Source organism: Chelonoidis abingdonii, chromosome 9 (genome assembly GCF_003597395.2).
Source record: "Chelonoidis abingdonii isolate Lonesome George chromosome 9, CheloAbing_2.0, whole genome shotgun sequence".
NCBI classification, from domain to species: domain Eukaryota; kingdom Metazoa; phylum Chordata; order Testudines; family Testudinidae; genus Chelonoidis; species Chelonoidis abingdonii.
The window spans coordinates 83,072,839-83,099,771 of record NC_133777.1 but is presented as its reverse complement, the minus strand read 5'-3'; the positions used below and the strand labels follow the sequence as shown (position 1 = coordinate 83,099,771).

The window sequence follows — 26,933 nt, the reverse complement described above, 5'->3', positions numbered from 1 at the left end:
GGGAGCACGCACCATCACCGCCCATTCGGGGTTCAATGCATCACCCCAGGGAAGTCCGCAACCTCTCAGACTAACTAGGTTAGAGCACGGCCTGTTCCCACAAGGCCTGCAAAGCCAAGTGGTGTTTGGAGAAACAGCGTAGCAGTTCTGTTTTAATTTACTGGAAACAAAAGCACTTATTGCTCTAGCTGGTTTCCTGCCATGCTAATCCTCTACAGTTGGGTGGCTCTGGTGCTTGGAAACAATGGCCCCAGGCTTCCTGTGCTGCCAACTCCTGACGTTCCGGCTGCTTCTCTAGGACAGCCTGGCGTGCACTCTCAGGCCCCCTACGATGCGCAAAAAGTTCATTTTTTAAATTATTTTTTCTAAGTGTCTGTAATTGCCTATGATGTTTAGAACCATGATTCAGGACTAGATGGAAGAACCAAGTAGAGAGGAGTCACCCCTGGACAGAGCATAGTCCTGGGCCATCACACACACTGAGCCTCTCCCGTCCCACTCTGCTCTGCTTCCCTTTAGAGCAGAGAAATTCTTACCGCAGCATGGGAAATTCTTCCACCTCGTCATTTAGTTTTGTAAGATTACAGAAGTTGCCTCAATAGGAGCAAAGCCCAGATGCCAGCCAAAGATGAGTTTTCTCCCGTGTGTGTTGATTATTCTCCCCGCTCTGGCTCCTACATGTAGGGGCAGCCAGGGGGCTCCACATGCTGCCCTCGCCCCAAGCACCGGCTCTGCAGCTTCCACTGGCCTGGAACTATGGCCAGTGGAAGCTGCAGGGGCAGCACGCGGAGCTGCCTGGCTGGCGCTGTGCCTCCATATAGGAGGCTGAGGGGCACATGCTGATGTTTCTGGGAGTTGCTTGAGGTAAGTGCCACCTGGAGCCTGAACGCCTGACCTCCTCCCATGCCCCAACCCCCTGCCCCAGCCCTGATTCCCCTCCCGCCCTCCAAAACCCCTTGGTCCCAACCTGGAATCCCCTCCTGCACCCCAAACCCCTCATCCCCAGCCTCACTCTAGAGCCCCTTCCTGGACTTAGAACCCCTCATCCCCAGCCCAGAGCCCCTTCCCCCAAATGCAACTCCCTGTCCCAGCCCGGAGACCTCTCCCATATTCTGAACCTCTCTGCTCCACCCCAAACCCCCCATCCCTGGCCCCACCCCAGAACTTGGGATGCAGGAGGGGATGAGGGCTCCAGCAGGAGGTGCAACCCCCTGCCCAGAGCCCCTTCCTGCACCCTGAACTCCTCATTTCTGGCCCCACCCCAGAGCCCACACCTCCTCCCCCAATTTCATGAGCGTTCATGATCCGCCATACAATTTTCATACTCCAATGTGGCCCTTAGGCCAAAAAGTTTGCCCACCCCTGCTCTAGGTCAACTCGTATCACCACCACCCTGCCTTCCTGCTAGCACACGGTTTTAAAGCAAGACTGTAGCGTGACAAAAGGCAGGTTGTGGTCTACACATTACTAAACCTCTGGTGACCATTATAATGTGAGTTACTTACTGATAACTCCTCTCTAGGGTTACAGAATCCTAGAAAACACAGGGCTAGAAGGGACCATAAGAAGTCCTCAAGTCCAGCCCCCCCGAGCAGAGGCAGGACCAATTTAACCTAGACCAGCCCTGACAGATGTTTGTTCAACCTGTTCTTAAACTCCAAGGATGGGAATTCCACCTCCCTTCGTAGCGTATTCCAGAGCTTAACTATGGAACCTCCCTTGGTAGCGTATTCCAGAGGTTAACTATCCTTACAGATAGAAAGGGTTTCTTAATATCAAACCTAAATCTCCCTGGCTGCAGATTAAATTTTAAAGAATGCTGTATTTAAAAAGCATTGTCCTGTCCTAAAGACTCATTATTTGTAGCACCGTTCACACTTCACCACTGCAAAAACCAACCTTGTTTAACACACTAAAATGCTGAGCACTTGTGTCATTTAAATAGCTTCTTCCATTTTTGGAAGAAGATTAGTAAGTGATAGAAGATAACTATTTAACATTCAGGAAATGTAATGCACACGTGCGAGTTATCAATCATTGTAGGCAGATGGTAAATGTATCTCCTTTCACCACAAACTGAGCAGCAAACATTCAAATTCATCACCAAGACAACATATTTAAATTCACTTCTATTTTCAGTTCAGACAGACATTCTCAACAAATTGCTAAGTAATGAAAATCAATACTTTTGTCCAAATAGTTGAGGGAAGATGCTGGAAAGTCTGCATCATTGTAGCAGAGGCATGTTCTAGCTATTTGAATTGTATAAAGTTGTTAAAGAGACACTAACTCACAGTTTACATACTTATGTAGGTCAGAATGTTCTTTGCAGCTAAAAATCATTTAACTTTTCACCTCCACAGGCCACAGGAGTGACTAGCAAGGTATTTCCAAATTTGCTATCTGTGTGTGTTAAGCAGGAAGTTTCACTTCAGTCATGGAATCATAGAATATCAGGGTTGGAAGGGATCTCAGGAGGTTATCTACTCCAACCCCCTGCGCACAGCAGGACCAATCTCCAGACAGATTTTTGCCCCAGATCCCTAATTAGCCCCCTCAAGGATTGAACTCACAACCCTGGTTTAGCAGGCCAATGCTCAAACCACTGAGCTACCCTCCCCACCAACAGAAAATGCCTTGCAGAAAATTCAAGGGTCTCCCAATTCATTTTTTGTTGCAATTTCAATTGCAGTAAGTTAAACTTTAGTAGCCTTAACAAAAAAACAGGTTTAATTTCTATACCTACAAGTAAGGCAGACGTATTTACGCAAGACGTATTTAGCTAAAGCTATAGATATATATAAGACTGGTAACACTCTTGTATAGATTACTGCAAATGTAGACCATCCATTTGCTCTATTAGTTTATTGTCCAATGATTATCAGTTCAAATTTAGAATGATCTTACAGTATGAGAATTCAATATATTTAGGTTTGGAGCCCTTTAGTGGAAATAACTGACAGTATCAAGCTTATTTGGGAGGCTGGGGATCAGAGGACTGAGTGGAAGTCACCTCAAAGATTAAACGAAGCCCCAGCAAGCAAGCTAGGAAGAAGCAGAAAGAGCCTGCTCCACCTTCACTATAGAGGGTCATTGCTTTGAGGACTATCCTGAAAGGGGACATTTATCAAACCATTAGGAAGATTGCAAAGCAGATAGAGGGTTTGTTTTCACTTATGTGCAATCAAGCAATTATTTTTTTTTTTTTATCATTAGGTGATTCCTATGCCTATTAAAAGGTAACACCCCAAACCATGTCTTAAGATAAAAAATTTTATTTTACAATTTTATAAAGCAGCTTTACATTAAGCACAAACGTTGATCCATTTACTTTGTATATAAACATAATAGTACCTCTTTCCCTCTGCAAAAATCATGTCTTGCTGTATATAAAACTAACATGTGCACATTGTGCTTAAACTGCAAAGTCTATACAGCTTTACAAAGGACTACCCTTTAGAAGGGCATCCTGTAAACAATTTATTGCATATTTAACACATGGTGTGTACCCCCCATGTAAAATGTAGAAAAGAATAAAGTACAATTACAAAGTGAGTGAAAATAGCAGCTTTCAGTGAATGTCTCACACAATGGCCAAGAAAAACAGCACTGCTACACTTCCATAGTTGTGCTTGTGTCACTGGTTTGCATATACCCACGTGCACTGTTTCTGATGAAATATATATGTACAATAATTCTAGCAAATGGGTTAAATAGACCTTAGCATCTAAGATCTTTTATCAGTTTAAAAACAGAGGTACAAAAGGGATTATACAGTGAAAACAAATAAATGAAATTACCGGCACTGGTGTCAATTAATGCTCTCCCAGAGCCCACTTCTTTTTTAAAACGAAGAGGAATCCATGCTTTAGGTTCCATAAGCACTCCTGGCTGATTGCTTAATTTACATGCATATGCACTCCAACAAAAATGCAATGGAAATTGCTTTAAAAATAGAATGGTACATCAGTTTCTCAGCTGAAATGACTAACCTATGTTTCTTAACAAATCTGTCTGCTGCCGGATGGACTCCAAATGTGAGGTATGAAACATGGAAAGATCAATGCCACTATTTGTTTTTAAACACTCTTTTCCTAATCACTAGGAAAAGGTGTTCACATTGTTAAGGCACTGATATTTGTCACAGAAGCAGTACCCAAACCTTCTCATTTGATTCTCCAAATCCAAATCAGTCTAATGCTGAGGAAACGCACCAGAAAGATGTATCTTTCACTCTCAGATAGTGATCAGCTATGGAGAAGTAGTTGTTGTTTTTTCTTTTTTGTAATTTGAGGAAAATCTCCTCTCTGAACACTTTGGTAATGATAAAGATTTTAGGGTTCAAAATAGTTCTGCTGTGACATCTACTTTTTGTTGGAATCAATACGATCATGTTATGTATTTGCAAAGATCAAAAGAACTACAAACCTGTTTTGTACATTGGTGAGCAAAATAGAAAAGGCTTTTAAAGTCTTACTGTGATCTGCCACATCTCTCCTTCAGTGGTCTGAATTTATTTTGTCCCCAATACAAGCATCGCTCCCCACTCAAACTCTCCTTGGTATTTTTTTTAAACCATACAAACATTAGGAACATACAACAGGACCAACAGAAAAAAAAATCTGTTAGCTAGCACACGTACTTTACCATGCTGCAATGTGCCTATAACTTAAAGGTTTGGGATTCATAATCTGTACTGACCAAAATATTAGCAGATATTAGTGATGCACTACCATAAAAAACACTATTGGTCCAATGACGTGAGTTGGTTTGTTTACTCTCTCCGAACTACAAGCAGGCAAAACACGTTTAGAGGCCTACCAAATTCACAGATCATTTTAGTCAATTTGACAGTCATAGGATTTTAAAAATAGTCAATTTCACATTTTCATACGATTACATCTGAAATTTTACAGAGTTGTAAGTGTGGGGGTCCTGACCCAAAAGAGGGCAGCAGGATTGCCACCCTTACTTCTGCGCTGCTGCTTGCTGGATGCCAAGCTCTAAAGCCAGCACCACTGCCACCAGCAGTGCAGAAGCAAAGGTTGCAAGGTATGGGGAGGTGGGTTAACATATATCCAGGTTTTTCCAGCAAACTCGCCACCAGGATTGGGGGCGCTGACAGCTGGGGCCACAGCCTCTCTGCTTGGGTCAGGGGACTGTCACAGCCAGCAGCTGCAGCACTTCCTGCAGGAGGGGAAGGATCCCAGAGGTGGGTCTGACCCAAGATTGAGAGCGGCCCCTGCAGGGGAAGAGGAAGTCCTGTCCCCCCGCACCCTGGGCTGGGACCATGGTAGGAGGCTCCAGTTGGGGTGCCCCAGCCCTGCCCTTCCCCTACAATAGCCATATTTCATGGGGGAGATCAGATTTCACGGGCCACGATGCATTTTTCACGGCTGTGAATCTGATAGGGCCCTACACGTTGAAATGAAAGACTAATGGCTAGTGAAAAGACTATAGATATAAAAAGAACATTTCAGGTTAATTCTGAACAATCATGTATGTCACTGAATGCACGGGTTCAACACATGCAGTTATTGCACAAGTACTCTTCCTCACTTGTCACAGCAACTGAGAATACAAAAAAGTAAGCCAATATTGTGGGTATAACTAAGTGTAGAGACCTAGACCTTAATTTTAACATTTAAAATGCTTGATCCACTTTTTAAAAATCAGTTTAGAAATTAAATCACTAGAAAAAAATCATATTGATACAGAAACCTCTCAAGGGTGGGTGAAAATACAGTACAAAACATCAGATTCCACAACAAGAGATTCCAACTACATGGGGGGGGAATGTTGATTAGCAAGCCTCAAATATGATTGTAAATTCAAATTTCAATGTTATGCTTGCAGTTTTTGTGCAGTCCACTAATCCCACTTTGAGTTGTGCTTACATAACTTAACAAGCCTGAACGCTGGCTGTGTGTGTTTTCCATTTACACATCTTTAAAGAAACCTTATGTTCAACATATTTCTCGATATACAGAATTTAAAACAAATTTTGTGTATTTTTCCCACCCAAGAAAAAAATTTGTATTAGAGAAACACTTTTAAAGAGATACACTGTCGACTACCCAGGTTACAAGTAAATACACATTTACTGCATTACATCACATGATCTGTAATTCTGTTTCCAACATATATACAGATAATTCCATTTTAAAAGAGGCTACATACTAACTTTTCAGGCAAGTGCTGGACTTGAGACACCTATATGGCTTCTGTAAATTATCTTTCCTACAGAAAGGAAAAAATAACCCCCACCCCCACCCAAATCAGGAGTACAAATGGATTTTGTTCAGTGTGAATAATTTCGCTATGGAACACTATGGCAGGTAAACAATATAAAGTACCAGCTTTTATTCAGTCCTTTGACTGGACCCCTGCTTCGAACTCCACTTCCCAGACAGAAGTATTCTCACGCTGGAATGCAATTACTTTCTGAAGATCAGTTTTGAGGACCACTTTGAAATAGTTCACAAAAAACTTAGTATGCAACCTTTTAAAATGTACCTTTGTTTAGCTTTAAGGAGTCCAATAATTCCTGTCAACAGCAGACAGCTGAAACAGGGTTTTGGTTGTGAGCTCTAGTTGTGCTTTGCCCTGCCACCTTTAAGGTAGCTCTTCCATCGCTTGACGAATTCTTTGAAAATTGGGGACTCATCAATCGTGCTTAATAGCTGGAGTTGGTTTATGTGGGTGGTGTGATAGTCCCAGCGGGCCAAGTTGGGAGCAGAGCCTAGCATGAAATGACGAAGGTCGTAGATCGTTCCTGAGCCAGTATCATAAAGTGGCAGCATGGCTTTGAGGGACTCCATTCCTCGATCGTAGAGAGACTTTGCCTCATTCCCCAGCTTCTCACCTGCAGTTTCTTTTAAGTCATACAGTCCAATCAGAGAGTACATGAAACCGTTCAAAACAAATGAGCTAGGGGAGGTTGGGTACTCTTCATACCAGTCATGTTTGTTCATAAAGACAGCTTTCACTCCATGCTGCTCTGACAGGAGCCTGTAAGGTGCTGTTGCCTGTAAAGCTGAGCTGAGGAATGTGTGGTCTTTTGTTAAGAGATAAGCCCTGACTAACGTTGAAATGGCTTGCCCTTGCGCCATGGCAGAGTACCAGCCAGGCTCTAAAGATTTAAACCCTTCCCCTAACTTTCGTGTCACCATAATTGGCCAGCCACCTCTCTCATCCTGGTTCCTCACTAGCCAATCACTCGCAGCAAAAAAAGCCGCCATGTGGGCAGTTGTCGATATAGTGACGTTGTCAATGAAGCCTCTTCCCTTCGTGATCAACCGAATCACTTTCTTAGGCATTATTTTTGTCTGCTTCACAGCTTTCGTGTGGGAGAGACCAACTCCTTTCCTCAAGTCAGTTACCAGATCTCTGGTGACTGTGCTCCAACTGGTCCTAGGTCCAAGGCCATAGTAAATATCTCGGTCTTTAAAAGCAATCAGCTGAGTGTTTGAGACGTAGTGTATGGTGAAGAGCTGGTTCTTCTCAGTTGTTTCTAGAACCACAGATATGCTCCCGTTTGTGATGAATTTGAGGTCAAAAGAAATAATAAAATCTCTTGAGTTCCCAAGCTGCAGTGACGCCCCCTCAGTATTGTCTGGAAAAAAACACAAAACAAACAAAAGAAAGCGGTTAGAGGTAAAAAATGATCTGTCAGGATGTATATTAATAAAACATTTAAAAGGAAGTTACACCATACAATTAGGTTTGCCAGATAAAAATCTGAAATAATTCAATGGCACTTAACCTAAAAATCCGTATTTCCATTGTGTGTGTCAGTTCATTATTGCTTATTACCAAATTAAGAACACAGCATCAATTAATGGATCAAGGATGACTCCCTGCACTGTAAGTGAAAATTTCCCTCCTTTAGCCTACATTAACACATTACTGCATTCTGTCTAGGAGAAGTGCCAAGGTATTGGCCAAATTGCTTCTTCAGTATCCTGTACTAGCTGATCAACACCCCGGATGTCATGCAGATGGCAAAATGGACTCTTCAAGCAAAGGACAACTGGCATAAGAGGAGACTAAGAGAGGGAGAGTTGAAAAGAGGTAGATGGGCTGCATCACTGAGAACCTGAAATATGTTTGGTAGTATTAAGCTATCCACAGTAGACAGCAATATGAGCTAACCAAGCAACACAATTCAAAAAATATAAACTCCTCTAGCTACAATAAATCTTATCCTAATCAGGTCTGGCATTCTAGTAACACAGTATGGGCAATTTGTTCCAGCTGGTTATGATTCAAAGAAATAAAAGCAGAACAAAAAAAGTCACTTTATATTATATGTCATATTTCAATAAAAATCTGATTGTGTGTGCGCAAACTGGGTGGCTGGCACGAATTTGGTATTACATACTCTGGAACTTGTCACATAAAGCAGTTGACATGATTTGTGCCAACAGATTATTAACTGCCCACTTCTCTTCAATTCCTCAGTCAGAAAACTGTATACATAGTTGCTGGAACTAGGTGCTGCTGCACCCCGGCTTGAAGTGGTTTCCATCATATACAAGGTTTACAGTTTGGTTCAATGGCTCTCAGCCCCACTATACCCCCACTATACAAACTGTTCCAGTACCCCTGACTGTGTAACTAAAGTAGAAGGCAAAACACCCCATGGCAGAGTCTACTGTCATCAACTTAGATGTTTGCCAAGTTCCACCACAGGGCCCATGAGATACCTGTGCAAATCTACTGAAGGCAATGGGTGTTGCGCAAGCATAACTGAGGCCCTAATTGGGCCTGCAGGACATCTGTTACTGGTGATGCACCAGAAGGGAAGCACCCAGCTTGATTTACAGAGATTCTACCGAGCTTATTAGGAAAGAACTCTTTCTAGCTGCAAACTGAAAATATTTGAAATGGAAGATGAGAGGAAAAAAACATGGAGCCCCAGCTATGCCATTTTTAGTCACACTTCAGACTAGAACCACATTAAGCAAAACAGCTAGGAGAATTGAGAAAGAAACAGGTAGTTAGAGATCCATTGGGACTAAAATTAAAATTATTAGCTAGGTTTTGCCTGCTTGACTGTTGCAAGAGCAGGGAACTGATCAATTCAGTGAAAAAATGAACACAAAGTAACTTTACATTTTAATTTATTAACCTCTACAAGGGCAAAACTCAGAGCTGTCTTTTTTTAAAACAAGACAACAAAACAATATGCCAACAATTAAATAAGGTTCCAAAGCAATACACCATAAGGAAACCTTGTTTCTTCACACATTAGCTTTTAAGTATAAGACCAAATCCCCCCAAAACTGTAGTAGATGATCAAATAGCTAAGTAGTTTGTAAAACTGTACAGATCTTGTAGTTTTGAACGCACAGAGGTATGATAAATGTTTAAAGACAGTGATTTTAAATTAATGTTTTTAATGGAATAAAATTCTCATGTGTGAAAGGTGATTGTTTCTTTGCTTGTGCTCCTTGATGTGTGAAATACCCCTTCAGTATGTCTAGGAGCAACAACTGAGTTATGAGCCACATTCCCTCAAGAATACAAGGCTTTCCCCATCTACCAAACTAATCCATTATGCTTTGCATCAAGACTATCGTTTCACATGCTGCACTGTACGATCTCAGTGTTACCGTATCTCCTTTATGATTGAATTTTATGGGGGGTTTTTGTTGTTTTTTTTTAAATAAAGCTTTATTTCCTTTGAGCTCTGAAGTTCAGCATCTGCCTTTGGAGTAGAGAAACAGCAGTGCCTTGTTACACTAGTGTTGTTCTTTCTGTGAATCACTAACTCAATCACCAACAAAATTCTGTAAAATAAATCAGTTCTTTAAAAAAATGTTAAAATGTTGACTGTCCTCATCTATCATTTCTACTTATTCCTTTTGCTTTCTACCATACAAAACGCTATGGGAAGAGAGGCAAAAAGTTAAGAACCAAATAAAAACCCAAAAAACTAAAGGTTGCCCATTACTTGTACTGCATTAAGCACCTATAAATCTATTACTTAAGGCCACCTAAGATGAGTGGATTCATACTGTGGCCTTCAAGGTCTGAAGATTACTCTGCCATCAATAAAGGATGAGGGGAGAATACATAAAAGATCTTATAACCTTTCCTCTCCTTATATTTATCTACTACAAAGACACAAGAGTGTTCTGACAACTTTTTCCTTAGAGACCCAGGCCTAAGGTGCTGACTAAAATTACTTCATTGTCTTTTTAAGTAATGGATTCATTAATTCTAATGGGTATTGATTAGGGAGAAAAATACATTCAGTCCTTACTAATGAGGCTGTCTTAGTACAAGGAGAAAATGTTGCATAAAATAATGCATTTTGTTGTACCAATGATTTGTTTTGTTAAGTATGAAACAGAATATGACAACTCAAGAGGAAGAGAAGGTATATTTTAGAACACTGAGTGGAGATGCATACTGACTGGGAAAACTCAGAGGGGCTGCTTACGAACAAAGGCTATAGCCGCCAAGCAAACAGTGCAGCTGGGAAGGTAACCTTTCGCTCCCCACCGAGGCTAGTTGTAGCTCCGTGTCACTCAGAACAGCCTGAAGGCTATTTGACGTTACCTCGGCCACCCATGACCCCCAAGGGACTGATATGCAGCTGAGGCTCTCAGAGCACAGGGAAATCCTCATTCTAGCTTCTTCCCTGTCATATTCCATTACACTGGGAGCAGGAAGCCACTACACCACTGGAGGGTGGTCCTATGCTGAGATGACCCTCCAATTATCAGCTACTTTGGAGTTTTAGGGTCAGATTCTACCTGCAATGGCACATAACGCAATTGTGCTAGGTCCCTTAGGATCTGGGCCAAGGTAAGAATACCTGAACACCTTGGGCCTGATTCCAGAGCCATCTTGGGCATGAAAGCTCATGCACAATGAAACAGAGGGTAGGTTACAGAATTAGCCTTTCTTGATTTCCTCCATTAAACAATATTACATCTTTCAGTTCAGGAGGGTTTTGAACATGTTGGTTATTTTAATGTACAGGATACATTAAACCCATCTTATGGATTAACCCTTGCTGCATGAATCTGCAGTACTGTTACAGAGCAATAGAATATTTAAAAAAACCTGAAGCCACATGTAGTCCAACTTCCCCTCTTTCCTTAGGCTTAGGAAGGCCTGAACTGACAAAATATTTTAACACTTGTATGCCAAGTTCCAGCACAACACAAACATTTACATTCTAATGAAAAATCTTTGAATACAGGGATTGATAATGGAAGCACTGATGGGGTCCATGCAGTTAAGCCTGTAAAGAGGATATTGCAGGAGCACCCTATCTGTAATTCGTTAGCACTAAGATTGTGGAATTTATTTTACTCCCATTTTGTATTCTATAGACTGGTTCCAAGGGTTATTTTGCTTCCTCCTATTCCTGTGATAGGCATGGCAACTAAAGGCTAAAGGATTTCATCTGGAGCTTTTCTGTTCTTTATCTGTGTGGCAAAATCTCTTCTATAATACAGCTTCTGTTCACTTTACAGTTAGTTACAAAGTCGAGAGATAAGACAGAAGGAAAATAAAAGACAGACAAAGGTGAAGACAGGTTTTCAGGTGAGATTTCAAAGATGAAAAGTCAACAAGGTTATATACATATGTATTTAATAAAGGACTCCCATGATAACATCTGCACAAAATTAACACAAATGGCTTATCTGTGATGTAGTTACAACAACACACCTGGAGCGACAAACTGTTTAACATTAGTGAACCTGGATTTATCAGTTACTGTCGAAACAGAACAGCCTTTTGGTACAGTCCAATCAACAGGTCTGCTGCTTTTGTCCTTGTCTTCAGCTGTTTCATACACCTCTATGTGAGGTGGTTTCTCAGTCAGATTTTTACTATAATGACTTAGCCCATATTGTGCAATCTGGATTGGGTAGAAATAGCCTTGAGGTCCCCACTGTGTGGACAATGGCACACCTGTAATATAGGAAAAATATGAATAATTGTTAGAACATTTAAAATACAGTTTAGAATTCAGTCTCCCCTTCTCTCCCCCCAGTTTTACATAAATAAATACCATTTACCAGAAGTAACTTTCACCATTAGTTCTCAGGCACAGACAAAGAAACCCTGTTGAAAAAAGGTGAATTACTCTCCTTTTTACCAAGGTCTGCAAATACTAAGAACTGATATCAAAACCGACCAGACGCAGAAGGGAAAGTGAAGTTCTCACCACGTTCTACCATACCTGGGCATTTACTTGCTTATTGCAATACCATACTTTAATACATACACATTTTTATGGATTTTTCCTTCCACTCTGGAGATCATTAAATCCCTCTAATACCACATAAATCTCTGCAAATTAAATGTAAAATAACATTAGTAGAATTTTACTCACCTTGTTTCATGGTGAACCTGCAATTTTACTCAATACACCTCTACCCCGCTATAACGCTGTCCTCGGGAGCCAAAAAATCTGACCGTGTTATAGGTGAAACCATGTTATATCAAACTTACTTTGATCTGCTGGAGTATGCAGTCCTGCCCTTCCCCTCCAGAACACTCCTTTACCATGTTATATCCGAATTCGTGTTGTATTCGGTCACGTTATATCAGGGTAGAGGTGTACTTGCAAACTTAAACTGTTACAGCTTCTGAACTATAAGGCTATTACAACAAATGGATATAAACTGGACATTAGGAAGGTTAGACTTAAAATTAGACAAAGGTTTCTAACCATTAGAGGAGTGAAATTCTGGAACAGCCTTCCAAGGAGAGTAGTGGGGGCAAAAGACATATCTGGCTTTAAGACTAAGCTTGATAAGTTTATGGAGGGGATGGTATGATGGGATAGCCTAATTATGGCAATTGATAAATAATTATTAGCAGGTAAATATGCCCAGTGGTCTGTGATGAGATGTTAGATGGGGTGGGAGCTGAGTTTCTACAGAGAACTCTTTCCTGGGTGCTGGCTGGTGAGTCTTGCATTTGAGGTCGGGAAGGAATTCTCCTCCAGGGCAGACTGGCAGAGGCCCTGGAGGTTTTTCGCCTTCCTCTGCAGCATGGGTCACTTGCTGAAGGAGTCTCCACACCTTGAGGCCTTTAAACCATGACTTGAGGACTTCAATAACTCAGACATAGGTTAGGGGTTTGTTACAGGAGTGGGTGGATGAGATTCTGTGGCCTGCGTTGTGCAGGAAGTCAGATTAGATGATCATTAAGGTCAGAAGGGACCATTAAGTCTATGAGTCTATAGATACATCTTGAAATAATGTCTGTGTAATAAGATTCCCCCACCCTGCTCTTTACAGAATTTACACATACTTTCTGGTCTAAACTTCTCTCCTTCAGGTTTAGCTCAATATATAAATAAAAAACATGGCAACCTAAAGCTTTGTCCCCTAAGTTAGGGTTTCTCTGCAAGGGCATCCTTGTCCCAGACCCTAGTTGCCTCTGAGGAGAAAGCCACTCCCCCTCCTTACATTTGAAGTGGAATTAAAAACTCACATCTACCAAAATCAGTCAATAAGAATTAACTGGCATGTCTGTGCAGAGCTCCAACATCTGTTAACAGCTGGACCCCCAGAGACCTGCGACAACCTGGTAATTTGTATAACTGAAGCTCACTGAGTAATGTAATGCTCTTGAAACATCATTCATCAATACACATTTTCTAACATTTTAGATCATGACCAGCCTCCGTGATACGCTTAAAAACAGCCGCCGCCCCCCACCCCCTAAACTCCATCATCTTCCTTCTGCCCAACGTACTCATTAATGTCCATTCAGTGAGGATACCTTCATTATCATAGCCATAACTGATGACAGACAACATGTCACATCACTGACTGAACAGAGGAGACCTAGTATATAGAAAGAGGCTCTAATTTATATGCCAATATCTGGATAAATGGTAATATGAAAGGAAAGGCGCATGAAGCACGGATTAAAAAAATTCAAAACTTGCTGGAGTTTAACAAACATAATTTACTGGTCTTCCAACTTAGTCTCAAAGCTGAATCTTAAAATGGAAAGTGTCTTACAATCTCTGCAGGAAACAAAGGATCCCAGCCCTTCACACCTTTGAATGGCACAAAGTGAAGAAAATTAAAAGTGAAAATAAATATAGTGGCATTTGCACCATTTTTGTCCCCTGGAAATGTTCAGCTTGGAAGCAAGCTATCCCTCGAACCTGGTGTAATGAAAAGATTAAACAAAATTAAAGAAGATACATGTTTCAAATAATAAGTGTTCCTGAAAGTAACTTGATGGACTACTTCTGCCTGAAGAGTAAAAGCATCAAGGGAAATATTTAAGTACTATGTATTATCTCAACTGCTGGAAGCTAGCTCACTTATTAATATTGAGTGTTCTCAGTTAAGGGTGCATGTATTGGGATCATACGATGAAATCTGCTGTAAAAGCTTTACTTGTAGCTGTTAATTTAAGAAGATGACATGATTAAATTTTCCAGGTCACAGGACACAAGGCAACATATTACTTTATACAAAAGAGACAAGGTAAAATATAACACAAACTCTCCTTCATCCCATCTGGTGACAATATACGAACTACTCGATATAGACTATCATCTCACATCATTCTATTAGTTTGACTTTGAAACCTAAAACCTTTTCAAACAGTTTTACTTTGACATCCATTCTTTCCCCCACAAACAGTTGTTATTTCTCCTCAAAAACCTGTCTGCCAGATGCTAGCAAGTCTATTTCCCTAACCACATTAAGGATCTTAGCACCGCATTGCACAACGACAGCTCTAAATGGCATAATACAGAAAGCCAAATTTATAGGTAAATGACACTTGACACTTTGATTAAATTCATTCACAGAAATGTGTGGCTGAAATATACAGCAGCTAGACATATTCCAGATCGGTGTGGAGCCTACATATTTTGCAAGTTGAGATGCTGCAGAACTTGTCCTGCCTGGTTTTGTATTGTGATTCACGTCACTTTTCAGCCTAAAAGTCAGCAGTACTGGAAAGTGACCATCTGCAGTGATCTTCCAGATACATTCTACATTTAACATCCAAGACTGACAGCACATTGAGCACCACGTATGCACAAAGAGGGGACTTTTTAATGAAACAGACTATCAATTAGAAAGTCTGATGTAGATAACCAGACTTTCTAAATGATACTCTACATCAGACTGTCTAATCAATAGCATGTTTCATTAAAAAGTCCTCTCTTTGCGCATATGTGCTGCTTATGGGGTCTCTAATTTATTTTTAATTTTGGGAAAGTCAAGACTCAGCACATGCACTCTCAATTTTCCCTCCAATCAGAGACGAATTAGAGTCAGGCATCTTAGGGCTGGTCTATGCTCAGAATTTACATCAGCATAGCTACGTCTCTCAGTGGTTCACTATGCCATGGAGATATGCCAGCCTAACTCCAGTGTAGACAGTGTGTGGTGGATGGAAGAATTCTTCCATTGACCTAGCCACTGCTTCTTGAGGAGGTGGATTACCTATGCCAATGGGAGAATCTCTCCTGTCAGCATAGGTGGTGTCTACACTAAAGCACCACAGCAGTACAGCTGCAACACTACACCTGTGCCACGGTAGTGTTTGAAATATAGACAAGTCCTTAGGGGGGAAAAGGTCTACATTGAGAGCTAGGCCACCTTGCAACACAACTGAATTGGCACATGTAGAATTAATAAAACACCTTTCTTGTAGGGCACAAGAACAGCTCCAGATGTCCCCCCTCTCTTTCCATCTCATTTTGAAGCAAGGTGGCAGTTTAAAAAACAGGAGGAGAGTACCACTGCATTGTGAGGTATTAGAGCCAAGATGTCATCTGGCAAATGCCCATCATTAAGATAAGGTGAATTTTTTAAAAGCAGCTACAGTGAATCCAAAATGGCAGTTATGGGACACAGGAAAAGAACACTAATTTAAAGAACTGAATTTAATAGTCTTGAAGGGATATTTTCACACAATGTCCACTAAAAATAATAAGTTTTTAGAAATGTGTTTTGATAGGGAATCTTATATTTTTTTCAAAATATATTCCAGAGACTAAAATAATTTAATATATTGATCTAAAGATACAATAGTATTTGCTTGGTTGATACCTAAATTAGTGGGAATGTAATAATATAACCTAGAAGGATCATAATACACGTTATGATTAATTCAGACATGGTTCATTCATTCCTGTGCATCTTTTAAAACAAACGAATCTACTGATGCGCAGGGGTTTAGAAATGACCTACACTGGAAGTTAGAGTGGATACTAACATACAGTGAAACATCACAAATGACATTACAAATTACTGAATTTTTCAAACGAGTTAGTTAATTATTGTTAGGAAAAACTCAGGAATACATCACCACATTAATGCATTTGTTCATTTATTTCACAAGTGCAGTTTAGTTTTAGTTATTTATAGTATGTGACAGTATGCCAGTAAGTTTTCTATAGTATGTTTTGTAAAAAGTAATTCATTCTTAGTTATGAGATCTCGCTGGAGTTTTCTGCTATTAAATCTTTCCTATGAAGTGGAATAAGAGCTGTTTGTGTACGAATTATCGATTGAGTGGCTCAACAAATTAGAAAAGTTCTACTGTACTGTAATTTTATTCAATCTTATGAGATAAAGCTTTAATGGCTTAAATGCCTTCCCATTCAACTCACACCATTCTTCAAAATCTCTCCTGTAATTACACCAAAAAGCATGAACTCTCATAGTATAAATCTGAAAAAATACTCTTTTCCTGTCTTCAGAAATTGCAGTGACTCTTACCTTGTTGCATACAACCTGTGCTGGGCCAACCTAGATCTGGAGGAATCTAATCCTGCACTGTTTTCTGCTTGTACACATTTATTGTTTTGCTCTTAAAATGTTCCTAAGCAGAAGCTTACATTATTGTGCTAGCTCAGAAATTTATAAACCTAAACACATGAAATTCATAATCTTGCTAAATACAACATAAAAAAAACAAAATACAATAGACGGTTTAGCCATATGGTATTGCATGGCAGAGCTCTGCTGTATAGTTTGTCATCTCTCTCCATGGGTGCTAGTAAAGCCTAAGAGTACTTTCTAGCACTGCAGGTGTCTGCTGTAAACCAAAATTAGAGATGTCAGGACGACACTGGAGGAATAGTAAGGGACAGACTAGATAAACTTGGATGTCACTCATGACTCACATCCCCATTCTCTTTCTTAAGAAGGCTGAGAAAATGAAAACAAACATCTTGAATACCAAATTAGGAGAGCCAATTTTCAGATGCATTTCATTCAACCGCTAAATACATTCCCCACCTACCTTCAACACCACTTATGCACTTCACTCTGTCGCGAACTTCTACATTGTAGCCCTCAAAGGACATGAAGACTCCATCGGGATGGTAAGGTGCTCTCTGTGCATATACTTTGGAGTAGCTATGAGAGAACTCAAATCTGTCATAGCCATCATACTGAGCAATTTTCCCATAAACCTCAAAGTACTTCTCCACCCAACTGAAGGGCAGAAAGACCTCATTGCCCTCTCTCCTCCCTTTAATTGTATGCTCATCATTGATCAGACAGTCAATTTCTTCATATTTAAGTCCCAAAACTTTGTTTCCATTGCTATTGAACCCTCCAACCACAGGGGGTGCTTTCTGTTGTTCTTGGGGGGACGCCTCTTCGCTCTGCTGTTTGGCTAGGTTGTTTACATAGTTGTTACTTTCAGATGCAGCTGTTCGTTTTTCCAAACCGTCTACTCGGAAGCCATTGTTCACATTTCGGGGAAACTGAGTCGTTTTATCACTGGAGCATCTATTCCACAGCAGGACTGTGACCAGAGTGAAGACAGCGCAGATGATGATCAAAGTCTTATAGTTGACCCGAGCTGCCAAGCAACGCATATTCACACCATACCTACAAAATAAAAGGATATGTTCTCAAGTATAAACGTGGAGCAGATTACAAACAGGGGAACGGACAGCTTTTGCTTTTACTTCATTCGACAGTGATAGAGCTGGTGACAGGGGAGTGCACCACCATGTGGAGGGGAGAGGGGGGAAAGAGTGTCAGTTTGGATTCAACTCACCCTGGCTCCGGTGAGGATTGCGAGGAGGTGGGCAGTAACACCTTCTGTGATTCGCTAGCAAGCTCTCTGTCTGACACATGGATTCTTTAACAACAGTATCCGGAGGGAGATGTGAGAAGCGCTCAGACAGAGGGAAGCATGACCGAGGGCTTTCATGCAGCGGGGCTGTGCGCAGACATGACTGAATTAGGAGCACCATACAGTGGGGTATCCCCCAGGATCCCTCTAGGTCACCTCCATACCAACAAACCAACTAGTAGCTCACATCACCAACTTTGGACTATAAACAACAGAAAGGCTTTTATCAACACAATTTTGTTGTGCAGCATGAGCAGGACATACCACAACTGGCAGTAAGCTTTAGAGCCACAGTATATTTTTTCAAGTTATAAATCTAGCAATGAAATGCTCAGGAGCAGGTGACCAGAGCTGCAAAAGTGCACTAATCACAGTAATCCACTCCGCAGCGCACACAGAGAAGTCAAACCAAGTACAGCCAATACCCAGTGTGACATGATGAATCATTTCTGCTCCAACTCCAGAAAGAAACGGGAGTTGGGATGGAAAGCTCAGACAGGCAACAGAAACAGTAATTGGTTAAACTCTATCTATAAACCATAACTTTATGACAAATGATAAAAGACTGAGCTCTAAACTTGGATGTGTTTTGCTTCTGTTGAACTGAGATGCCACCAAAAGAGTTTTTTTTAAATCGGTGTTTTAAAGAACTCTTTGCGGTTTGGAGTTCTGTGACAGGCAGGCACACCTGTATTTGGAGAGAAGTGAGTAAAATATTTATCTAAAGTCATTGCTGATCATTTTAAACTGCCTCATTTCAAAGATGAAATCTCAATCACTGCTCTCTTCAAACAGAGACACTTTTGAGATGTTAGCAGCTGATGCTTAAAAAAAGCACTTTAAGTGCTTAGACACCGATAAAAAAAAAATTAGCTGATTTAAAAGAACTGGAAATATACAAAATTTGTTCCATGTGGACCTTGGCATTCAAACCCAGATCAATTCTTTAAGTTTCAACTCTTCAAATTCACTTTTTAAAGTTACAGTTTATTACTGGAGCATGCAGGCAACTGGACTATGTAGTGCTAACTACTGCCCTGTTCAAAGCAGATCTCAGGCTGGGAAAGATGCCAGGGAGTTAGAGGCCTCTATAAAGTAGGAACAGAACTGGGAAAATGCGAGACCATCCCAGGAGACTATGAACTCCAAACAGAAGTGTTTTGGGGCCAGATTTCTTGCACAAAGTTTCCACAGGGTTAATAAGAACATAAAAAATAAGTTGGAGAGGCTTCTCTCATAGCAAAGGTCCCACTCCCCCTTATCAGTTTTCTTGCCAAAAATCCCCTCTGTCTCCCCTCCCTCACCCTACATTACAGTAGGGGAAAGATCATGTTGAAAGAACACAAGACTTAGACTGGGAAATATAGGAATAATGATAATACATTTAAATTATAAAGCATACTGGCATGAAAAGCTAGTTTTACTCAAGGATGAAGCAAAAAACCTGAAAACATAGGAGCATTTTTTTAAAAAAACAACAACACTGAATTACACAATGTGCAGACTACTATGTTTTTAATTTTTGATACTTGGATTTCTCTTGACCAAGGAGCTTAATCAATAGCTTAATTCACAGATATCCTTCAGGCCAACATCTTTTCCCTTTGAAACATCTGAGTTGATGGCAAAGAGTGCCCAAAGATTAAACATGTAACTACCTGATCTGATTTGTAAAGCACAGAGCTGAGCTTTTCTTTAGCACTATGCTTCAGGAGCAGCTCTTGTCTTGCCAAGACACTTGGAAGAAGTGCTTTTGTAAAAATCTTAGGGCTACTTGCACACAGAATTCAATACGGAAGTGACACATCACTCCATAACTGAGAAGCAGTCAGAAGTGATGGGGCAGAGGTGAGGACTGAAAAAGACAGCAGATCTGATCTGTGCCATTACACAAACCACCCAAGGTAATACATAATTATTATAATACAGGCTGAAGTATTACAGATTAAGATGAAGAAGTCAGGCCAAGAACAGTTATCACTGCAAGCATCTCATTGTATGCAACCATCCACAACAGACTTTTCCCCCTTAGCTGATTGGTGTTCAAAATAAGTATCCACTTCCTCCCAGAGATCAGCCTTCAGAAGGCATCAGGATGACAACGTTAAGATTTCTTGTATCTAGTGGCACAAACAAATTAATGGTTTAATTGCAATTGAGGAACATGAAAAATGGCTTGTGTGTTCTTATTTCTGAATTCAGAACATGTTTGGCCCACAACATTTTAACAAATGCTGTAACTGTACAAAGTTGTAGCACTATGTACTGCCTTTGGGCAACTACAGAAAGAACCAAAAGGAACATCCAGCGAAACAAGTATGTTAGCTCTTAATATTCTTTGAGGCTCAACTGAATAGGCAGAGCTGGTGGTTAAATTTCACATTTAAAATAATGGCCTCATACATACTCCGCTAAGGATTATTCACACAACTCTCTGAATCGACCTCAGATGACTACATGAAACGTTGCAGCAATGGCTGTAGTTTCTGCAGGCAGACAAATATGCATGAATGATACTGAACAAGATGGAAGGTTCCTACCTCAGGTTGCCTTTTAGATCACCTCACTAATTTTATACTTCCATATTGTAAGCACCATCTGGCCATTTGAAACTGGACTTTAAAAGATAAGTGTCCTATTTTCCTGAAAGCCTAGTTTACTACAAGCTTTTAGAGAATATAAATTTGTATATAATTGTATTTTTATGGAAATGCTAACATAAGAATAAATCTAATTTTCTGCATCAGCAGATAATTTTCAGTGATGATGCTTTCAGGATGACCTCAACAAGTATGCTTTGCTTCTTTTATACAGAGAGATAATTCACTTTTAAATGGAGAACAGTATTTCCTATACTTCACCCCTAGCCATAAAGCACACTTTACATTTAGTTAAGCCATCTGTATTGGGGGGAGGGGGAGAGGGGGGAACAGCTCAATACTTTTTTATGTGCTTATTACTGCAGATTTTAAACAGACTATTAGATGTCATTTTATGGCAGTGAATAGAGCCCAGCTATCCCCCAGTTACAGAATATATTTGTTTTAATCTGTGTGTGTCCAGTGCACTGGGAGGCAGCCTGTGTCTTCTGGTTGGAGCAGAGGACTTGGACTAAGCACAGCAAATTTCTGCTCAATTTTTTCCACCAACTTGAGCTGCGATCCTGGGCAAGCTCCGAGATCCTCAGAGTCTCACTCTGCTTAAAGGAGAAGATTCTTACTATTGTGACAGCACTGAGATCCTCCAGTGAAAAACAGAAGCAGGAAGTATTTAATTAAACCCAACATTTTTGTAAGATGACCAACAGCAAGCTGCAAGTAAACTCTGGGATGAGAGCAGACAAAAGCCAACCTCCAAACTTCAAAATACCTATAATTAAGAAGGAAATCATCTTCAGCCTGCTTTCTGGTTAGAATTCTCTGTGTATGACAGAGTTAGTGTCATGAGCAAGACCTGTCGTCCTATACCATCAATACTCTTGAGTTGTTGCCTATGCAATATGGCCTCCCTTGACTTGGGTCACACAGATTGATGCCTACCATTCTTCTAAAATGACAGCTCAGATTGGCAGCAATGGCATGGATAACCATCTTCTATGTACCACTTGGAGATGAGATCCAAGCTGCATTTGGCTCACACGTGGAAGAGAATGGTGTTTGCAGTCCAGGATTGTAAGCATATCTGATCACAGTGACAACTGTTCACCTCCTTACAGAAGCCTGTAAGTGGAGGATTAGGCATTGCTGCAGTGTGGGGTTAAAAACCACGTGAAGCTTTGTGGAAAAGGATGCCTGGTGCCGGTATATTTTACTTTCACAATAAGCAATGTATTTTAACTAGAATGGTTCAGAAAAAAAAAAGTGAAACATTTTGGAAGAACCATCATATTCGATTTCATTGTGCAATGAGGAGGGCCTGATCCAAAGCCCAATGAAACAAACGGAAGTCTTTTCATTACTATCAGTGGGCTTTGCAACACATACTAAGGAGAAAGACGGGAAAATGATGGAACATTAATGCTGAATTAAGCATATTTTGTCTTGCTGTAGCCTAAGTTTAATACTACAAAAATATTTGTAATTAGCCCCCAAACACCATGTTAAATAGGACGCCATTTAGAAACACATGCAATCTTTATGAACATTAGCTGAAGACACTGCAAAACCAGAGGCATCCAGCACTCACGTTGAGAAACGGATCAAATATCTGCAACCAACAAGTCCCTTTCCTCCCTTGCTTTTCGCGTTTCTGAATGCTCAATCCTGATACACATTGCTAGCTCTCACTTGCTGCAATCTATCCAGCAGCTTGTGCCTCAGAGTAAGGTCTGCTCACTAAGTCAAGTTTAAAATGGCCAAGTTTTTAAAAGAGCTACTAGCAAATTCTTATGGATAGGTCTACACATTTTTCTAGCAGTCAGTATATTTTCTGTATGTCACCCTTCTTCTCTAATATGAAAAATATTTAACATGTAAAGATAACAGTTTTTGAACTACTCATCAGCTCCTCCTCTAAAGTCACAATTCTGGTTTATGACAATTTCACAGCAACCACCTGTGAAACCAGAGATAGGATTTTGGGTACAGAACAAGCTAAAGGCGGAGAAATGGAGTTGTCAGACAAATGGCCATAGTTACCAAGCACAAGAATACAAACAAACATTCTCTGAACTTATATAGACAGCTACACTTTGAGACATTCCTTAATCTTTAAAGCAACTGTACACACAAGATGTAAATGGATGGACCAATAACTGAACAAGTCTCAATGTAAAGCAGACCTACAAAGGATTGTTTTAAATTGACATTGTGCCTTCTGTTCTTCATTATGCTATATAAAGGAATACATTTTATTTCAGGATTTTTTAAAAAATAAGACAGCAGATATGGGAGGGTCTGCTCTCTCTGTATATCAGGGAAATACCAGGGATATTATGTCTGGTCTTCCTGGATTTTGCTGGAGTATACTAGAAGACTCTCTGGATGTGTACTGAGAGTTCTCACACCATAACTGAAGGTACAGATTAGATGGTCTCTTTCACAAAGATTCAGCATCTCTTTCTCCGAAGTTTTCATTAGTATTAGAGTTCTAGGTGTTAGCAAAATGCAAGTATTTCTAAACAGCCTGACAAACACTCAACTGCTCAGCTTTTAAAAGCATTACTACCTGTGACTATTGAGACCTACAACTAATCTATGCACACATCTGATGTTATTGTGACCAATTCCACCTCTCATTTGTCTTCGGATTAACCAGTACAATGGGGACTCTGATCCTCATCTTGAGGTCCTTAGGTGTTATCACAAGAGGAACAAAGTTACCTCTAAAGAATAAATTTCTAAAAATATAGTGAATCCAAATTACCTCTGCAAGTTAAGTATATTCTTGTTGAAGTAAAAATGACTTCACAGAATCCTAATTAATATGCAAGGAAATACACAATATTTTATTGAGAAAATAACTAGTCAATTTCAAACATGTTAATGCATATAACTTAGAACAACTTATTTTGACCACACAAATGAAGTGTCAACATTCTTTGTTTTGAATACAAAGAATAAAAAACTAGGCTAAAGAAAAACTAAAACTTCAACTATTCCTGCTACTACTGTTATATTAATTAAGTCTGCAAGCAAAGAAGTCTTGGTACTCTGTGCTATGAATTACCAGTGAGGAGTTACTTTATACCTTGGGCTGAGAATGCTAGAATTTAATGCAGTGTTATTGTAACCATGTTGGTCCCTGGAACTAGAGAGACAAGGTGGGTGAGGTAATATCTTAATTCTTTAAGAGCTCTGTGTAAGCTTGAAAGCTTGTCTTTCCCCAACAGAAGTTGGTCCAATAAGAGACATTACCTCACTCACCTTGTCTCTAATATCCTGGGATGAGCATGGCTACAACACTGCAAACAACTAATATGCAAGGACACCTTGCCCTGGAATCCCCTAAAGGGAAGCAGCTCATGGGTCCAGGCTGCTGTCAGGTCTCCCTGCACACTGGACACAAAAGACCTATTTATAAAGATATCATGGCAAAATAGGACAAACTGTTTCACAGACTCTAACCACCAACTCCTCTGACTTTATCTACAGCAGTAACCAAATCCAAAGCAAGCTTCGTGGATGAGAAGGGCTCCAGCAGGAATCCTACATATATTTATAACAGCTTGTTTTGCAGATGCTCCTTTGTTCAAGCCTCTTCATCTCATTACCTGCAGAACTAACAGACATGTTTACTGGCTAAATCTTTTCTTGACTAGGTTACCCCAGGCCAGACCGGCACACCCCAGAACAGCAAACAGGCAACAATCAGAAGCAGCTAAACATGTGAGCCTCCAGTAAGTCTAGCTATCTGCTCTTCACATCAGTTGAGAAACTGCAGGACTAAACATATTTCTAGATCAACCTTCGCAGAGCAATTTATTGACTAGCGATCATCAAATGGACAGGTTAGCATCTCAACTAGGGAACAGCAGCAGAAGAAAGCAGGTAAGATGATCTTTTCTGAAGTGGGTGACACTAGTACAGATGGATTGGATTGGAGTAGCAATAAGTAAACATTATCCAAAGGAAGGGAAAGCAAACACGCGAGAGCAGAGTAAGCAGGAATAGATGTTTCCTGGAGAAAGGATCCACACAAAAAGGGAAAACTCAAAACCAACTCCACAAGCTACGGACAATGGTTTTCTGGGTTAGTGGGCACCTAGGACAGGACCCCAAAAGAGAACATTTTGCTGCAGAATGTGTGTAAGGAAGGGCAGGTGCCTGCCTTATACAACTCCACTTGCGTGTGTACAGCTGTGTCTCAGCCAAACAAGGGAGATTTGTATTCCAAATGTATTGATCCTAGCAAGCGAAAAAAGCACAGGATGTTTTGCTGACCAGCCCTGGGAATATGGAAATGGTCCAGCAATAAGTGGACATCTGTGAGGAAGTCCCTTTGCATGCAGCTACAAGCATAGAATAAAAAAGTTACCTATCCTCCAGGAAAAAGCGACAACGAGTCCTGTGGCACCTTATAGATTAACAGAAGTATTGGAGCATGAGCAGTCTGACAAAGCGGGTATTCACCCACGAAAGCTCATGCTCCAATACTTCTGTTAGTCTATAAGGTACCACAGGACACACTGTCGTTTTTTACAGATCCAGATAAACACAGCTACCCCTCTGATACTATCCTGCAGGGCGTTTTGGTACCTGGCAAATTTTTTCTGAACACTTTAAAGACCTGCCCTAGCTGGTCTCCCTGGGGAATGACATTAGGGAAGAACAAAAGCCAATAGTGCTAGTTTGCAGTGACAACGACCTAAAGGAAAATGGATGTCTGTGTATGGCTATCACAAACCTTCCCATAGAGGATGGGCCGCCACAATGGTCTATTTGTCAGCACGGCTTCTCAGGTGACCCATATTTGAATGCTGGAGTGAAATCTTGGCTCTGCTGAAGTCAGCATCAAAATGCCCATCAATTTCAACAGAGCCAGGATTTCACCCCCGTCTCTTGCTCTGAAGGTCAGTAGAGGCTGGGAGTGAGGGAATGTGCAAAGCTGCAAAGAAAAGGAGGGGTACCTTGTATAGCTAAATGGTAAGACCTCCATATGAATAAGCAGGAGCAGCAGATAGACTCAGAAAGGAGTCCTCAACTGGGATGGGCATACAGTATATCCAAGCAAAGGCCTTGAAGACAGGTGGAAAATAACTGTGGATCTGCATGTATTTCTTAGGACTTCAAGGGCACAGAATTCCTATGTTCTGGGAGCAGGGGAGAGATCTTTTACAAAACAGACTACTGGTGAAAGAATTAAAGACAGGATTCAGGGAGGAGACACTGGCACTTAGAAGAGAGTGACTCAAGTGATTTGGGGATTTATGATGGATCACCAAGATAGAAGTAATGAGGAAAAACTATTCAGACTTCAAGTGGTTACTGCAGCTTGTAAATTTCAGAAGTCTGGAATGACCTGAGAGTAGGTATTGTCACAGCTTTGGCAAGCCGAGTTCTGATTTGGCACACAACTAACAATCCCATGAAAGAATGAGCAGTGCACAAAAACACTGACCCAGCTTTTGAACAGGCTGACCCAAATTGTTAGCATTTAAAAACTCAGATTGTGGATGGACTTTTTAGGGAACTATTGTTGCTCTGAATTAAAACAAAGAATCTTTTAAGCTCCAGTTTACAAAGGCAATTTCAACACTAATGAAGCATTAGGATGGGAAAAAAGGTGTCAGGATAACAGATTAAGGTGTAAACGTCATCAGAATGATGGATTTAGTTGAAAACTGCAAACTAACCTTTGGTTCCATTTTCAGGGAGCCAGGCCCAAGCCAATTATTGGCAAGGATTTTTAAACACATCATGTAAACCCCTCACCTCCTATTAGACTGTCTACTCATCATGCTGTCTCCTGGACTAAAGACAGGCTCCTGACAGCATGAGTCTATGTCAAAGGGTGTCTTTGTTTCAAGGCCTGACAGGATGTAACTGGGGAAAAAGCTTGATATGGAGGAATTAGGCCATGTCTACATGACAGACTTCTGATAGCACACCTATGTCAATCAGGATGTGAACAGGAGTGAGCCCTAACCCACATGATGTGCTGGCAAAGTCCCTAATATAGACACAGTTATACCTGAAAAACTGTGGCCTGGTCTACACTAGGCCGTTAAATCGATTTAAACAGCATTAAATCGATTTAACGCTGCACCCGTCCACACTACTCTGCTCTGTAAATCGATTTAAAGGGCTCTTTAAATCGATTTCTGTACTCCATCAAAACGAGAGGAGTAACCATAAAATCGATATTACTAATTCGGAATAATGATA

The 26,933-nt window shown here is 40.6% G+C and overlaps 1 protein-coding gene across 4 annotated transcripts in view; it reads right to left on the bottom strand.

Moving 5' to 3' along the window:
- Positions 1 to 3,259: 3,259 nt before the first annotated feature.
- The window catches only part of GLCE (glucuronic acid epimerase), a 74,425-nt gene continuing 50,751 nt past the window's right edge, over positions 3,260 to 26,933 (bottom strand). For 3 of the 4 annotated variants that reach the window (XM_032764337.2, XM_075069746.1, XM_075069745.1), the window contains 3 exons: positions 17,263 to 17,858; positions 11,692 to 11,937; positions 3,260 to 7,615 (listed from right to left, as the gene is read on the bottom strand). In XM_032764337.2, the coding sequence (XP_032620228.1) occupies positions 6,591 to 7,615; positions 11,692 to 11,937; positions 17,263 to 17,845 (1,854 nt within the window). In that variant the 5' untranslated portion in view covers positions 17,846 to 17,858 and the 3' untranslated portion in view covers positions 3,260 to 6,590. Of the gene's footprint in view, positions 7,616 to 11,691; positions 11,938 to 17,262; positions 17,859 to 20,050; positions 20,229 to 26,933 lie in introns of all 4 variants that reach the window. The other variant, XM_075069747.1, reaches the window with a different exon arrangement.